The sequence below is a fragment of the Chelonia mydas genome, chromosome 18, assembly GCF_015237465.2.
Source record: "Chelonia mydas isolate rCheMyd1 chromosome 18, rCheMyd1.pri.v2, whole genome shotgun sequence".
Classification (NCBI taxonomy): domain Eukaryota; kingdom Metazoa; phylum Chordata; order Testudines; family Cheloniidae; genus Chelonia; species Chelonia mydas.
Window position 1 is genome coordinate 19,815,106 of NC_051258.2, and position 17,573 is coordinate 19,832,678.

The 17,573-nt window shown below is 46.6% G+C and overlaps 1 protein-coding gene across 6 annotated transcripts in view; it reads left to right on the forward strand.

Moving 5' to 3' along the window:
* Positions 1-17,573, forward strand: part of TP73 (tumor protein p73) — a 93,234-nt gene that overhangs the window by 47,807 nt on the left and 27,854 nt on the right. For 5 of the 6 annotated variants that reach the window (XM_037880911.2, XM_043531547.1, XM_007070160.4 and 2 more), the window contains one exon: positions 3,139-3,384. The exons of the other annotated variant lie outside the window; for it this stretch is intronic. In XM_037880911.2, coding sequence (XP_037736839.1) covers positions 3,139-3,384 — 246 coding nt within the window. The remainder of the gene's footprint in view (positions 1-3,138; positions 3,385-17,573) is intronic. 6 annotated transcript variants of the gene reach the window in all.

The following is a 17,573-nucleotide window of genomic DNA, read 5'->3' on the forward strand; positions in this document are numbered from 1 at the left end:
TACTGAAGCGGGAGAATGGGTGTGTGTGTCCATCTCTGTGTGTCTGTCTGGGTTAAGAACCAGCATCAGACCCACATTTTCACAAGCTCAAAAATGCCCCTAAGCAAGTCACACAGTAATTTCTGTTAGCAAGTGATTATTAAATGTCATGTTTAACAAAGGGGCCTCGTCTAGCGGCTGATCCATTGAGGGAATGACCGAACTACAGCTATCAGCTTGAGGAGTCCTTTAGAACAATGGTAGACACTCATGGTGCTGGAGGTCCTCAATTCAATCCCCAAAGATGATTCACGACGGTGCCCGCTGTGAACGAGCCTCCAGCAAACCCCACCTTTGTCTCACTGCTATGCATTGGCCAGCAATTGCATCTTTGTGCAGAAAGTCCCACCTACCAATCTGGGTCGTTTTGTCCAATATATTTGATTCGGTCAGCCTCATGGAACTGAATGCAGCAGCCAATTGCATCCTCCCCCCCGCCCCCGGCGTCATGGAGGGCAGACAGGACATGGTGCAGGACGCTTAGGAAAGGTGCACCAGTGGGCTATGCTTGGAAGGTGAGGAGCATGACTTTGCAAAATCGGGCAACAGGTGCCCAAAGGCCAAGTGGCTGGGAAACTGGTGCTTACAATTCCGCCTCCCCCTGGTGCTTAGAAGTCCCAGAGCTGTCCGTGCAATATACCATTACTCGGTGCATTCCTGCTCTCCCACCCCAAGGGAAATGCATTCTGTCCCACTTTGGAACAGGGGTGACCTTTGCTCAAGTCTACCCTTGACTTTTTATTGGGCTGGCTGCAGGGTTTCCCTGGGCTGAGCCAAGAAGTTGTGTTTTGCAGCATGTATGTACATGTGCACATGTCGCTGTCTGGCTCTGGGCACGCTGCAATTACCAAGAGATAGAGACTTTTCAAAGTTGTTTTCTCCTAAATTTCTTACAGCTCCCGAGTGGTCTTTGTTGCTTTGGGGGCAGCGGAATCATGGTTGTGGGTTTCACCCACAGGTTGTTCCAAAGGGACTAGAGTCAGAGTTTGATGATTCTTTATGGGCTGCTGCGATCCCTCAGTATCGTCTGCATGGGCTACGGCTGGGCTTTTGGCATTAAATGCTGTCGGTGGTGTTGGGCTAACTGGGGGGAGCACATTCAGCCTGTGATGTGAAGGCAAGGGGAGGAAAGAGAGACGTGAGGAAGAGTTTGTCTAATCGGTGTCACTTTCCTGATGGGAAGAATTGGGAACAGCTAGAAAAAAATGAGAAAGTTAAATAAATCTGGGAGGGGAAATGAAGAAGGAAAAGTGAACGAAGGAGGAGTAAAGCTGGAAGAGAAAGAAGAAAATGAAAGAAGAAATAAGGTTTATTCCAGTAGTTTGGATAATGATATGAACTAAACACGATCCACAATTGCTAACCGAGCAGATGTGACAGGTGAGATACGTGTAAATAACAGGCTGGCCCCAGAGCAGCTTATTTGTTGATGTGTCTATGTTCAGCATAACCCAGCGCAGCTAGTACATGGACAGGAGTCAAGCCCAGGAGTCCTGACTCCAGCCCTGTACCCTGGTCACCAGACCATCCTACTTCCCTCTGTTATCACTTGGCTATGTCTCCACAGTGCATCTGCATAGATAGCAGGTTGCCGCAGCACGGCCTTGCTTCCCAGAGCTGATAACAATGAATCCACAATGAATCCACTTCCCAGAGCTGATAACAATGAATGGGTCATAGCTTGAAGGCAGCTCTTTGCAGCGGAGTGGATCCTTTTAAAACCCTGTGCTGGCTACGTGTGATACCACTGGTAATGGAGTGCAGCGTGTGCATGGAGACTCACCGCCCAGCCACCAGTGTAATTCATTCAAGGTGACTCTTCGGGAGCGAAGTGGGGAGCAGGGAGCGTTTTGCTCCGCACACGTGGGTGTTTTGTTCTTGAGTCCTGGGCATGCATGTGTTTTAAGGACTCTCCTCTCTCTTCCAACCTGGCTCCTTCTCCTGATGGAATCTGCAGGGAAGGCACAATCCTGCACTTGTTGCATCCCACTGCTTTGCTATGGGAATAAAGTCACATACGCACAGGCTTCAGGGTGGGATCCAATGGGAGGGGAGATGGGTAGTGACTTGGGGTGGAAGGGCCTGTTTTTACACACAGGCATCTCAGGCAATGAACAAACCGTGGGAAGAAAGATTATCAGAAAGGCTGGAAGGTAAATTCAAGGCTTCAGCATCAGTCTCTCTTCAGAACTGATTATTTTGTTTCCAGTTCACTAATAGAACTTTCTTTCTTTCTATGAAATAGTGTAAAGTCTGGCTACTACTGAGCTTCTGAGATGGGGCTTCTCTACTACTAAGGTGGGCCCAACCTACAAAAGAGATCCAGAGTTCAAACCCCACAAAACTTAAGGTGGCTGGAATCTGGGGGTTTGGTTCAGCCCTTTAGAAAGATAGGAGCCATTTGCAAAGTTTGGTTCCTGTTCTGGGTTGCTGTGTGAAGTTTGGGAGTGTTTGGCTCAGGGTTGGGGGTTGGGTTAGTCCCATATGAACTGAAAGTACTGAGATTTGACATGGAAGTGAATGAGCCCTTACAGAAAGGTCCCTGATGGAACCAACGGGGATCTATAGAAATCCCTCTGAACATCTCCAGAACTTAACAGAGGATGAGAGCCTTTCCATCACACTTGTTCGGGCATCCTCTGGAGTTCTGTACTATTGGTGTATTCTGTAGGGTGAGCTCTAAGATCATTATCATTTTCTAGTCAATAGGCCATTCCCATAAGGGGGTAGCAGAAAACAGCAAATATATGTCTCTTCCTAGCTAAGTGATGATTTCCCTGCAAAAGAGGTGGTTTTACACTGTTAAGTGCACTGGCAATCCAGGAATCTTGGCCCCTGGCTGCCTCCGTTATGGATGAAGCTGACAAAAGGGGGTGATGTCAATGTGTCAGGTTTTATCCCTTTCACAAGTGGTGACCTGTTTTAAAAACAAACCAACCCAGCGGAGGTATTTCAGCTAACTTTCCAGTGTGCTGGCCCTTTAAGGAGGCTGTAACAGGACACCTGAAGTCCTGGAGAAGTGTAGCTGAGGTTTCATTGTCTCTAAACTGGCTGGTGTTTTCTTTTTTTTTCCCCTCCTCCCCTTTTCCCTTCCTCCAGTCCCAGTTTAATTTGCTGAACAGCAGCATGGATCAGAGCATCGGCACCAGAGCAGCTTCCACCAGCCCTTACAACTCTGAGCACCCTTCCAATGTTCCAACGCATTCTCCCTACTCGCAGCCCAGCTCTACCTTTGATGCCATGTCCCCAGCTCCTGTCATCCCCTCCAACGCTGACTACCCCGGGCCCCACCACTTTGAGGTGACTTTCCAGCAATCCAGCACAGCCAAGTCTGCCACTTGGACAGTAAGTTGCATGAGTTCTTCTTGACTTCAGTAGAGAGATGCATGTGTGTCTGTAGAACTGTTTGCAATGAATCTGCATCAAACCCTTTACTGTCTCTGCAAAAAGAAAAGGAGGACTTGTGGCACCGTAGAGACTAACAAATTTATTTGAGCATAAGCTTTTGTGCCCTCCTTTTCTTTTTGCAGATACAGATTAACACGGCTGCTACTCTTTACTGTCTCTGTATCATTTTGCAGAAGGATACACAGTGCATGTTTATATACTGCGGACGTTGCAATGTCAGCTGCAAAATATCTGGTTGTTCAGTAGTCAACAGAGGGTATTTTGGTGGCCACCTTTAGAGGCAGCAAATATAACTCAAGCCTGACAAGCAAAGCTTTGGTGGGAAATAGGGGTTTATTTTCAGGATTTGTTTCCAGACACAGTAGAACCCTGGATTTTTCATATTTTTTTTATTTCTTTTGATTTGTAATAGCAAATGAATCACTCAAGCTGTAAGAGCCCTGATGATAATTAAACTTGCAGCCACAAAAATATCATTTAGCAACGTCACACAATAAGAAAAATGAACAGAGGAGCCAGTAGATAGTAGATAACACAGTTGCATAGACCTTTTCCTTACGAGTACCCCAAAAGCCAGCCGCTCAGCTGTGTCAAAGAGATGGCTTTCACAGCATGTCTTCAGGTCAACGAAAAGCATCATCTCAGCACAGCAAGGGACAGGGAAATTACTGAGAGAAGAAGGGTGCTGCTTTTCTCATCAGAGGTTAGATCCTAAATTCATGTCATAGGAGCTTTTGCATAAGCATGGCCCATAAAGAAAAAAAATATTTACACTGATCTATTTTTAAAATATTTCTGTCCTAGACGTTTCTCTGAAAACAAAGTATTCACAAAAAAACTCCCAGTGCAACTTAAGCACCCACTCAGATCCCACCCGCCAAGAAATGCCTGGGAAAATAGAGGCATCTTACAGACAGAGTTCATCTCCCTGAGGTGAGATAGCTGGCATTGAAAGGGAGCAAAGGGGTCTCCTGTAGGATTGTGGTTTGACCGTGCTACCAAACCAGCACAGCAGAACATGAGCAACGTGTATCAGCCCTACGTGCGATAATGACTTGTTTTGGAAGCTGATGTGTTCAATTACTGTGAAAGGTCTTTTAATGATGGACAAAAAGTTGTCTTCCGGCTGTTTAATGTATGGGCTATGAGCGTTGAAACCCCAAATGGCTGCAGCTCCTATTCTGTTCCTGTCAGTCCAATATGTGCCACCCCTCTAGCTGCTGCGTGTGGGAATGGAAAGTGCACATGGAATATAGCCTAGCAGGAGTGTGGCAGGGAAGAGGTTAAAAGGGCGATTTGTAACAGCTGTCTCCCAGCAGTTTGTTTTGTAATTCTAGACAGCCAAGCTTCCCCATGAAAATGAATAGGGAGAGCAGTGAGGGGTCACCTCCGCGGGGCTCCCAGGTGAGGGAGATGAATGGGACTGCTGAATTCTAAGCATGACCAGCACAGTGCTGAAGGAGGTAACTCCTATCCCAGTGCCCATAGCACTGGCAGCCCTCAGCACACAACGAGCTCTTATCAGAATGATCCCCCAGCAATTATAAGCCAAAATATGTGGATCCTGGTATCGGCAAAGAATAAGGAGCCACTGTGGAGTAAAATAAAGCAAATGCAAGGTAAATCCGTACGGCATTGCACTGACCACTCAGTCTTCAGAGAGCAACAGAGCTTCTAAAGCAAACCAGAAATAAATCTGGTTTTAAAGGGATCATTGCTTTCTTCGTGGCTTGGCGTAAAGGGCCAGATTCTCTGGTGTAAATAGCATAGCTCCACTGAGCTGAGGAGCCGGCCCAAACATTTTATGGGGAATCTGTACTTGGCCAGCATTCTAGTTAAAAGGACAGGCTGTCTGGATGGCAGTGTATCCCCTGCCCCCCTCTGGGTCTGTGAAGTGTAGATTAACAACGGGGTACCTCTCTGGATTAGGTCTGGGATTAACGTTAGGCCTTGAGGGTAAGAAACAACCCTAGCGTGTTCGTCTTTCCTTGGGGGGAAAGCTTCCTCAGTGAAATGTGAAGGTCAGTAGGAATTGCCCAGCTAGCGGAGGGACTCAGGACTGTGACCAGAGCCAGATAAGAACCTAGGTAAGTCGGTAGGGCCAGATTTGGATGAAAGATGGAATTTTCTGCCCAAACCCTGGTTCTCTGGTGGTGACGTTCAAAAGGAAGGGACACCAAATGGAAAACAAACGTAGGCTACTCTGATGGGTCTCATCTCTGAGATTCCTCCCTCCTTGGGCACTCAAGCGAGCTAGGAGCCACCACATGGATCTGGGGTAGCATGGTGGTCATCGAACGTGGTTTGGTCAGATACAAAAGGCAGGGTTGCTTTAATCGTGAAGCCTGCAGTTCGACATCCCATCCCCTGACAGTGCAGGTGAAATTAGGGTGACCAGATAGCAAGTGTAAAACATCGGGACAAGGGGTGGGTGGTAATAGGTGCCTATATAAGAAAAAGCCCCCAAAATCGGGACTGTCCCTATAAAATCGGGACATCTGGTCACCCTAGGTGAGATACTAATAATCAGCCTGGTGGCAAACAGCAAAGAAAATAAACTCAGCGTTTCCCGGGGGGATTCAGTAGCTTACTTGATCTGGTATTGCCCCCCCAGTGATGCAAGCGGAGTGTATCAGCTACAAACGCTTGAGAGACAATGAAAAGCCAAAGACAGTTCAGCCTGTGCTGCGAGACAGCTGGATTCACGGGGACAGGGACAGATCCCAGATATCAGAGAATGCCCTCCCGGATTCTTACCATGCTCCTGACATTAATACACACCGACACAGAGCTGTGGTCAGGAGCTGTTCAGTGCCTGTAAATCAAGGGGAAACACCTGCTGAAGGAGCACCCACTGATCACACTTGAATGACCATTAGGAAAATGCCTTTTTCCTGCTCTCAGATGTTCACTGATCCTAGGATTTGTGCCTGGAATACACACAGGGTGTATATACCCGATGCCATGTGACTCCCACAATAGCAGCAGCAACCGTCAAGGATAGAGCAGCACAGAAACAAGTGCTTTGGGCTTGTCCCATACAGCGCGCAGCCACTGACTGCTTCACATCCCTCGTTCTGTTTCAGTGCCATTTTTCAATCGATATCAGCTTTGTTGCTGACTGTTGTGTCCCAGGTTAGTGGGAGCTCTATTTCTGGGACTGGGGATCGTGTTCTCTGTCACTAGAGATCCGGGCACGCTCAGCTTCATTGATGATGTCTGCACTGCATGGGCATCCACACAGCACTGATTATACTACCAAAGTCCTCTGCCATCATGCACTGGGCTCCACATAAAAGTTAGGGTGGATTCTTTTGCGGGATATTCAGTTCTTCAGTTATTACAGAGCCCTGCTCAAGAAGCTAGGATCTTCCCAGGACCTTGCACTAACGCAGGACAAATGATCAAAATCAGGATATTCTTATCTCACGGGAAGCACAGTGGAAACTGCTTGTATTTCATCCAGATTCAGTAGAACTCCGCTTAGAATGAAGTAGAATGAAAGTCCCAGACTGTTTCGGCATATCACACTGTGTTGGCTGCAACCCTGGTTTCTTGTATCCTTACACTTGGAATGAAGTTGATCTGTGCGGGGGGGAAATGACTAACATGAGAGACTAGTTTTCATGTTTGGAAACCCAAATTATCATCCCCAGCCATGCATTCAAGTGCCCAAATCAGCTTTTACACCTGAAAGAGGCATGTAAGCCCACATGGCTCAAATACACATTTGAAAATTAGCCTCCAGGAAGTTGTAGGCACTTCCATACCACAGTGAAAGAATGAATATGTGGAATGAATGTGTGAGATAGACAAGGTCTGATTCTGCTCTCAGATACTCCATTGTAAGTCAATTTGGAGTAACTCCTCTAAAGTCTGTATAGTTACAACATGTAAAACCTGTGTGAGATCAGAATCAGGCCTATCATTTCCCTGTATTTTGGACAGTGAAACTTGTGGCAGATGCTTGGTTCCAAACATCAGCTGCGTTGCTGGAAGGAGCACAATTTCCCATGTGACTCTGTAGTGACAATTGTAACATCTTCTCTTTTAACAAATACTGGTCATGCTGGATTGGCAGCGAAACTCATCCCAGATTGCATCGTCTGATTGACAAAGTGTCTGAACTTTGTAATTTTGTATTTTCTGTTAAAAGAAAGAGATTATTTTCCAGGTCTGTTTTCTCTCCACTAGACTGCATGCTTTATTTCCCCACTAGATACAAGACTGGAGAATGAGTATTTATGCAAAGAAAATGATTACAATTGAATCAAGTGATCACACTCTAATTTCACTTGCTATATGCAAATAGCAGATAGTCTCAACCAAAGTAGTACTAATCAGCAGTTAGGAATGCAGACAATTGATAAGGGAAGCTAAAGGTATCAATGAAAACTCTATGGCCAGTGGGGTAGAGGATAGCAAGAAAAATTTCTTTAACTATATCAGGAATACATGAAATCCTAGTAATGCTATAAGTCTGATATTAAACAAAGATGGCAAAATTATTAATCATGATGCAGAAAGTAGTAGTCAACAAATATTTCTGTTCTGTATTCAGAAAGAAGCAAGATATTTTCATATCTTATAGTGATAAAGAAATGTTTTCTATTCCATCAGTACTAGGAAGGATTGTAAACAACAACTATTAAAGTTAAACATTTTAAAATCAACAGGAGCATATAAATTGCTCCCATGAGTATTAAAAGAATTGGCCAAAGAGCTCTCTGAACCACTAGTGTTAATTTTTAATAAATCTTGGAGCACTGGACTGGAGAGAAAAAAGAGAAAGCCAGTGGATGATCAAAGACCCTCTTGGCCAGTTAGCCTGACAATGATCCAAGGCATAATCATGGGTAGGCTGATATGGGGATACAATCAGTAAAGAATTAAAAGGGGCTAGCATAGTGAATACCAGTCAGTATGGATTTATGGAAAATAGGTCTTGTCAATAGGTCTTTGATGTTGTGTTTTGATGAGAACACTAGTTTGGTTGATAAAGGTAACTGTGTTGACATAATATACTTAAACTTCTGTAAGGCATTTGACTGAGAGCATCTCTACACAGAGGATTAGTGCACGGCAAGCCAGGGTTTAAATCTGCAGTGACCAGCTTGCCACGCACTAAGTGGCCATGTGGATCCTGGTACCACACACTACAAGTTGCATAGTGTGCTTTGACATACTGCTATTTCAAGTACTTGCGTGGGAGAAGGTTTCTGGTAGTACAGGGCTTTTTAGTCTAAAATTAAAAAACATAATGAGATCCAACGCTTGGAAGCTGAAGCTAGACAAATTCAGACTAGAAATAAGGTGCAAATCTTTAACAGTGAGAATAACTAACCGTAAGAACAACTTACCAAGGGTTGTGTTTCTCCAACACTTGCAGCATCTAAATTAAGGCTGGATATCTTTCAAAAGATAAGCTCTAGCTCAGGCATAAATTATGGGCTCAGGGCAGGAATTACTGGCAAGGTTCCCTGGCCTATGCTATGAAGGAGGTTAGACAAATTGTAATTCATCCCTTAAAATCTGTGAATTTATGAATCTATGAAAGGGAGTAATGGAGAAAGGGACCAAGGCTTCAGTTGCAAACTGAGGGCTTATGTGGGTCAGAAAATGTTTCTTTAGGGCTGCTCCATGGGAATCTCCTGCAGAAGATGTGTGTGAATCAGGAGTGCCTGTCCTGTGCATTGACCGTCAGACCAAATCTGTCTCTCTGCAAAGCGTTAGTGGTTTCTGTCTCTTAGTACAATCCTTCTGAAATAAAGCCGTCGTTGTATTTTATGCAAAACCTTAGAGCCAGGTTGTTTTTTCAAACAATCTCTTTGTCAGTGGAGGGCCATGAGGTGGGACAGACCCTGAAAATGAGATTTTTTTCTGTGCCTTGGAAGGCCCCTCTGGTGGCTTGTTTCCTGAGGTAGGAGGAAAGGAGTGGATCTGTAGCAGTACAAGACAGGGCATGCAGGGCGCCTACCTGCTTGTTGGAAGCTGTCAGGACTCTCCGTTTCCTGGAGCTGCCTGTACATGCTAGAGCTGGGAGGCGATCTTGGCTGTTTTCTCACATTCAGCCCCCTTGCCATGCCAGCCAGCTGGTAACTGATAGATAATTAGTATTTTTCTCAAGTACAATTTCAGACTGACTGGTGCTTTCCTCCCCTCTAAAAACATTATCGTCCCCACCAAAGCCAGCAGAACCGTTAATAGGGTCTTTGGCCTCCCGCGGCCTCACTGAAAAAGAGCCCTAGGAATCAAGCTACCCTCCTCCTTCAGATCAGGACTTGTCCCTGCATTCCCTGATGACCCAGAACAGATGAAGGGTCCATCCAGTCCAGCATTGTGGACCTGATTCTCCATTGCTTGGCCTTGCTAATGGTTTATGCTAGCACTTTGCAGTCTCTTCGCACAGGTGTATATGACTGCACATGGTGCAGGGCAATAGAGAATCAGACCCATCTCTGGCACGGAAGGCATAACTCTCCATCATGGTGCTGGTGAGGATGTTGTTATTGGAGGAAGGAGATGATGTTCACCCCAGACCTCAGCTGCTGACCCAGCTGGCTCTTTGAAGCTAGAAACTGGATACCCCTCAAAATGAAGTGGAGCAGTGCTGGACTGAAATTTTGACATGGGTCTGGTGTGGATCTAGTGCCCAGTTCACTTACATGGTTTCAACCACAATCCAGGGAATGGAGCCAAGCTGCTAAGGGAGACTGTGACCATCTCCATGACTGGAGAGATTCAAGGCTGGCACTAAATACCAGTCTGTCAGGGATAGGAATAATTATGGACCAGGGGACACAATCCAAACCAGGTCCAACCCCAGAGCTAAGTCAGTTAGCTACTACAGCGACGGGCATGTTATAGGAGCCTAATTAGATCAATTCTCCAACTTCACAGTTTGATTAGTTTCAGAGTAGGTGAGCTGTAGCTCACGAAAGCTTACGCTCAAATAAATTGGTTAGTCTCTAAGGTGCCACAAGTCCTCCTTTTCTTTTTACAGCTTGATTACTTACTGCATAATGTTAGGGCTGGGATGGGGAAAGCAGGGAAGGGAGTGGGAGAAGGGAGAGGATGACTGAAAAATTTTGGTGTCCCCAAAATTGGTTGCTCCTGCTATAGTCATCATCTAAAATACCCTGTAAATAAACAATGGCAAAAATCTGTCTCCCTCTAGCAGCAGCAGTAGGAAATAACTATCTCCTGGCACTGCTCCTAAGAATGTGGAACTCTCAACAGTCTGCTAAATGTCCCTTAATAAGGGCCATGGCTGTGAGTCAGATCTCACTCTGCCTCTGAGCTCTGAACCCTTTGGCTTGTCTCCAAGCAGCTGAAACGAACGGGTGAAAGATCTGGAATGGCAGAAATAGGAAAGCGTCCGCAGCGGGGGTCTGATCCGGAGTCCGCTGAAATCAATGGGAGTCTTTCCATTGGCTCCAGCTGGGCATGGCTCATGCTCCGTAAATCCCAGATTCAGTGGGATTGCGGAGAAAGGCCCATGGCAGTGTTTGTGAGAGCTATTTTCGGCAGGCCCTGGGAGGACGCTGGAACAGTAGGCTGTTCCAACAGGACTGTGGTATCAGTTGCATTATCTCAGAAGTTTATGGAATGCACTGATTGATGTGAGGCCTTTTGCTCTCCCTCCTCAGTGCTGCCACCAAAGCCCAGACAGACAGTTAGGACCGCTGTAAATTAGCAGCACTGCATCAAATATTCCTGGGCCTCAGCAAGCTCCATTCACCCCTGGGTTACACCTCTGAGGTCCTCTAAAGTCAGTGAGTCCTGGCTGATTTACATCAGCGGAGGGACTGGACCTTGTTACATATGTGGTAACAACAGAAAGTCCCACGTGGTGAAAATCTGTCTCATTCAGGAGCCATGAGCAGTGGTCACGGAAAGCGTTCTTCCAGGCCTGATTTCCATGGCGGTGAGTATGCACTTACATGCACCGAAATGCAGGGGCAATTTGCATGCTTAGCAAGGTGCACGTTTTCCCTGCACATTTTGGTGCTTATGAAAATCTCTCCCTATGTTTCTGTCTCTGAACCAACGGAAAATAGACCTGAGCTTGGGGATTGGGACTGGGTGAAGGGGGAGCTTGACTCCAGACCTGGTAGCTACCGGCATCCTGTCTGAGTTCAGTGAGCTGTGTGAGGAGTCGGTGACTCTGATGCCTAGGTGTGCCCAGGCCTGAACCTCACACATTATTTTGAGGGGGTTTTCTTGCCGTTTTAAACCCATTTGTAATTACTCTTCACTAAGGAGAGACACACACTCCCCTCCATCCCTCCTGTATAGTCTGAGACCGCTCAAGGCAACCTGCTGCCCAAGGCAACACTTGAGTGTGCTGCCCCCCACCTCTCAGATTTGGCCCAACCACCTGTCTTGTCATGACAGAAGGGCGGCTGGGCCAAGTTTAAGTGAGCGAAATTGACAAAATTCCAGGCCAGATTGACTGGCCTTGGTACCCAGATCACAACAGCTGCAGCGCAGTTGGTGCTAACTGGCCCCTGGCTGGCTGTCTTTCCAAAGAGCCCTTGGACTGCATGGGCCTTGAAGGGTGAATTTCCTTCTCCTCCCATCCTCTGGGCTGCCCCGGATGAACCTCTGGGATGCCCTGGATGATGCCCTTGCACCAATGCAGCCGACACTGCACCTACTCTGTGCGTAAAGAAAGGCTGTGACTCTCCCAGGCTGTCAGTCAGGCACCCTCATAACTAGCCGAGTCACTTGAAAAGAGGAACACGGAATGCCGGGACCTTGACAGGATCGCTACCAGGCACTGCTGGGGTTGGGGGAGGAAAGTCAGATAGCCCACCTGATTGTAACAGTCCTCGTTCAGCAGTGTTTGTTCTCTAAAGAGGGGCATGTTGATCTCATCTGGAAGGCTGTTTTTCTCCTGCTACATGGGGAGGATCAGGGTTTTTTCTCTTCTGTATTAGAGCAGATTAGTGACATTCTCATACCCTCCCATGGATTCTAGTGCTGGATTCAGGGGCGGGAGCAATGTAGCTGTGCATTGCCATCCTCAGTGGCTTGGAGGGAGGATGGTCTTGTGGTTAAGAGACTGGAGATCTTAGCCAGTTTCCGGCTCTGCCACAGACTCCCTGTGTGCCCTTGGGCATGTCACTTGTCTTTCTGAGTCTCAGTTCCCCATCTGTAGAATGGGGATAACAATCACTTCTTTCTCCTGACATTTGTCTGTCTTGTCTATTTAGATTGTAAGCTCTTTTGGGCAGGGACTGTATCTTACTGTGTGTGGACCCACATACCTAGGGGCTTGTGGCAGGAAGCTGACCTCTGCTATGCAAATGGTTGATTCCCTGCTCCCAATGTTTTACTTGCCAAAGCAAAATCATTTAAAATCTTGTTTATTAACTAGGCTCCTTAGATTTACACCTTGTTCCAGGGACTGAAATGCAGGAATTTTCTGGGCCATTTGCTCACCTCTGTCTCTCTCCTGTATCAGCCAGTTCATTTAGGGCCTGACCCTGACTTCAATAGCAAACCTCAGATAGATTCCAGTGCTGTCAGACAGAGCCCTCTCTGTTTACATGGCAGCCTGCAGCTGATCAGCCTCTCTCCCACACTCCAAATTCTGCAGCGTTATCAAGCAGCAGAGAAGTTTAGGGACACCTGTTTCCTGCTGAGGTTTGAAATCACCTGGACAGTCAGGCAGGAAGATACAAAAAGAAGTCGTCGGATGTCAGAAGCTGCAGAGGGGATGTCTCTGGCTCCAACTATGGTGAGCAGGGACACAGAGGAGGCCAACGTCATATATGCAGAGGGAGAAGGAGGCTGGTATATTTATGCTCCAGTTATCATCATATCAGTGTTAGGGATTTGGAGTTCTTGTTGCTGATAGGAAGACCGTATCTATAAACTGGGAATTTGGTGCAATTACAAAAAGAACAAAAGGCACATTGGACATAGTATCCAATTTACAAAATACAGCTCTCAGGAAAAGCCACTTAATCTCTCAAAATCAGCAGCACAACTCTGGTACACGTGAGCCTTTCCCTAATCCCAACTGTGCTACAGAGCAGAGCAAAACAGTGCTCGCAAGAGGCACCTCCCCCACTAGGAACTTTACTCTCTGAAAAGGTGTAGAAAAAGGGTATTGGCCAACGTTTGCTCCATGCACAAAGTCTGCTGTGCCCTGTAAAGCTTGAGATGTATCATGACTCCTTTATGGTTCCTGAGTAGCCGACCCAGTAAAGATAAATACACAGCCTGGAATTCAGTAATAACACATACGTGTCCAGTATGTGATAATGCAAGAGCACTTGAGCTCATGTTGAGCTCCGTCCTCGATCAAAGCATCAATCCATTAGCTCCAGTGGGGACCCATATCTGAGGCTATACTGGGAGGCAAACAAAATGAACCATATTGCACCTGCCCCTTTGTGCAATGCCGGTAGGGGAATACTCCTTCCTGACCCCTGGAGTGATCAGCGGATGTCCTGAAGCGTGAGTTTGGATGCCTTTTTTTTAGCCTGCATAGGTGCAAATCTAGCTCTGTATCAAATCAACCTAGAGCATCTCCAGCAGCAAGTTCCACAGTTTGAATACATGCTGTGTGAAGAAGTGTTTCCTTTCATTGGCCCTAAATGTACCTGCCATTAATATCACTTTGTGTGTCGCCACCAGGCAGATCTTGGGGAAGAGGTGTACTGGAGGGCTGGAGTACTGATCTTGCTCAGCAAATAGTGCTGATCTCAGTGCTTTGCAAGCCTAAATTTCATTTCAGAAGGGCTGCTTTGTACTCAGCCTGTAGACCTCTCTTGTGCATGAGGAATAAGGAAACTCCTTGTGAATGATTCTAAAAGGGGGACCACTACTTGAACCCTGAAGTTTCATTCTTAGTTAAAAGGACGTTTCACAATAATTCTCTCTATGGCTTTCAAATGCCTTTCTGAATCCAAACTGGAAAATACTAAGTGTTGATGGAAACCACTATGCAATGGAGACGGGACACTTCCCAATGATGCAGGGAATGCGCTGAAGCCCTGATTGCCCACTTAGGCTCTTTCACCCCCCTGGACCCTCAGCTTGTGAGCAACAGGAAGGTAGTGTCAGTGCTGAGCTGATAGTGTCAGAATGCACCAAGGAGAGCAGGTCTGAGTTCCCAGTTCTGCCATAGACTCCCTGGGGACCTTTGAAAATCTCTCTGCACCTTAGTTTCCCCATCAGTAAAATGGGGTAATAATAAATAATAATACTACTTCCTCCTCTATTTAGATTGTAAGGTCTTCAGGGCAAAGGCTATCTATGACGATGCACTGTGCGACCCCAGTCTCTGTTCAGGGAGCGCTAGCTACTAAAGATTAATTAGGATCTGACTCCAGGTCAGATTCTGTTGCCCTGTGTTTTTGCATCAGCGTGTTCAGCTAGATTCCCCCAATCATATTTCTTCACTCTTTATCCCCGCGAGTTCCTCAGTGCATCCCAAAGCAACTGCACTGCTGGGTTTTCTGCTTGCTTCTTAGTGGCACTTGGCCTCTGTGCAGTCTTGGTCACATGGTCAAAGAAGCCAGACAGAGAGCAAGTCAGACTTACTGGAAAGATTTGAAAAGAACAAAGTATGTGTGGCTCGGCCAAGCAATGAGTAAGAGAGGATGTGAGCCCAGTCGACAGGTATTTTAAAGGTGTAAATGTCAGAGAGGGAGGGAAATCAATTAGGGTGAACCATGGGACTGTAATTAGGGATAATGGAAGGATAGTAAGCGCACAAAAATGCAGACTGAAGAACCAGAAATCTATTCATTTGTGGTCCTGCTAATAGAACTGGGGTACAGCCTTGGGGAGTCTCTGGTAACACAGCCCCAGTGAGAGCTGGGTTTGGCGGTCACAGGTCTTCCTGCAGATCCCCGAGGTGTGGGGTGAGCTCTTGGGCAGAGCAAAGCGTACCCTCTGAGGGGATGAGGTGAGCTGATCTCAGCATGGGGATCCTTGTAACGTCTCCCTGCTCACCTTGTGTTTGGTCAGAGCAGAGCCCTCTTCTGTGTGAGGAGATTTTGGCTAGGCACAGCAACTGCAGTATGCATAGAGGAGACCAAGGGTCCTGCTGCTTTGGGAAGAGCCCACAGGGGGCCTTTCAAAGCTAAGATGCTATGCACACCTTTGTGTCTCTGTGTCCATGAAGCCTTCCTGGTGAAGAGGCGATTTTACGATGATCTGTTTATTGAGAGAGCTACGTTACATTAGAGTTAAAGGTGGGGCTAGCAATGCTCACAGCTGGGTGGAACCTGTACCCACCGTATAGGTGCAGCCAGGGGAGATTTTGGGAAGACGTATGATCCTCAGGAGTCCTGGGTTCTACTCCTGGCTCTGCTGGGTGACCTTGGGGCAAGTCACTGCCCTTCTTTGTGCCTCAGTTTCCCCATTCCATAAAATGGGGATAACGCTACTGACCTCCTTTTGTACAGAGCTTAGGCCTGTGGAGGAAAACACTATACAGGAGGTAGGTATTGTTACGTCCCCTTTATATTCCCAACCTTTTACTTTCCTGCTCGTTTAAACAGTCACTTGCAGCCATCCTGTGATCACCACTGTCCAGAACCAAGCAGCTCAGTGGGCAAGACCTGAAATTGTTCTCTTCAACTTGATCATTACCAGCCACTAACTCCACTTCTTTTCTTCTGGAGGGATGGACGAAGTGGATGGGGCATGGGGTCAGACGGAACTGGGACTTTCTAGTTTTATAGACAGTCCGTGTAAGGCTTGTGTACATCTCCTGATACAGTGCACACGATGCCCTGGACACAGCCACATCCTTGCTCACACTAAAAGGGAAACAAAGTAACTTGTGATGGAATTTCCAAATCAGTGAGAAACTATAAAGACCAATGATTAAAAAAATGGTTATTAAAAAAATTAGAAAGGAAAAAGCCCTGCAGTCGGCATGTCTTCCAGGATCTGTTGTAACAGATTCGTCCGAGCCAGTTAACGGTATTTGCGGTTTGCAAGCTCCTACATGTCTGAGTAAAATGACAGACACGTTATTATCACCTCTCCGCTGTGATCTGCCCAAACCTGTCCTGGGGTGCAGCTCCACAGCTGCTTGCTAGAGAGTACAAGGAAATTAGCAGCCCAAGGCACCACTTTTCTTCACTCTCTCCCTCTTGCCAGTCTAGGGGCTTTATTGGGATCCACTGACTGCAGTCCTGGACACGTCTTGAGTGGGACTAATGAGGAGACTGGAATGTAAGGAGGAGGAGGCGGTTGCAGGGGGAGATAGTGGGAAAAAAGTAATTGTTGGGCAAATCATTTCCTTCAAGAAAGAAAGCAGCAGCTCTCGGATCCAGTCCTCCCGAAGCGGGCAAGTCTAGACGCTTCTGTGTCAACAGCTGAAGATAAATAAGATTTTTATCAGTTCAGAATCTGTTGGGACACATCCGCCTAGCGGTTCTGCAGAATGGGCAGAACTGGGGGAAGGGATGTTTCGGTTAGGCCTTTTCACACAGAATATTTAGGTTAGATTTTGGTTTTAGGCTCTCAAAGCGCTATGGGAAAATGCTTCTCTTTTCTCCTGTCCCCATCACAGGAAATGGCGCCAGTAGCTATAAGCAGTGAAATAGTTTCTTCCTTCATGGAGTTTGGGATTCTGTTCCCCTGCTCAGGGTGCAGGGCAATAAATGGTAACACTCAGTGCAGTTTGACACTGCAGACAAGCTCAGACTTCAGTGGGTCTGCGTGGAGTATTGGAATGGGATTTTGACCACTGTCTCTGTAAAACCCTTCCTTGGACCTAAGCTACAGATGATAAACATCGGCCTCGAGATGGGTGTTATTAAAGAGTCTTATCAAAAGAGCAGATTACATCCCCAGGAGAGTTTTTATTTTCTGTCACAGGTGCGCAATGGCTGCTCTGTCCTACCCCAGAAATGGCTGTATTTCAGAAGATAGGGGAAGTGACCTCTATCCCATTACACTCCGGGATTCTTGGGTGTGAAAGGCACTGGAAAAATGCATGGAATTTGCTCAGAGATGTGCTTGAATAGTGAAAGGCTGTCAGTGTTTCACTATTTTGGCTCCTCCAATAAGTCCTACAACTCTGGAATTTACTTGGACTTAAAGAAAGGAGGTTGCAGTAGCAGAGAAGAACCATCTAAGCAGGTTGAGGT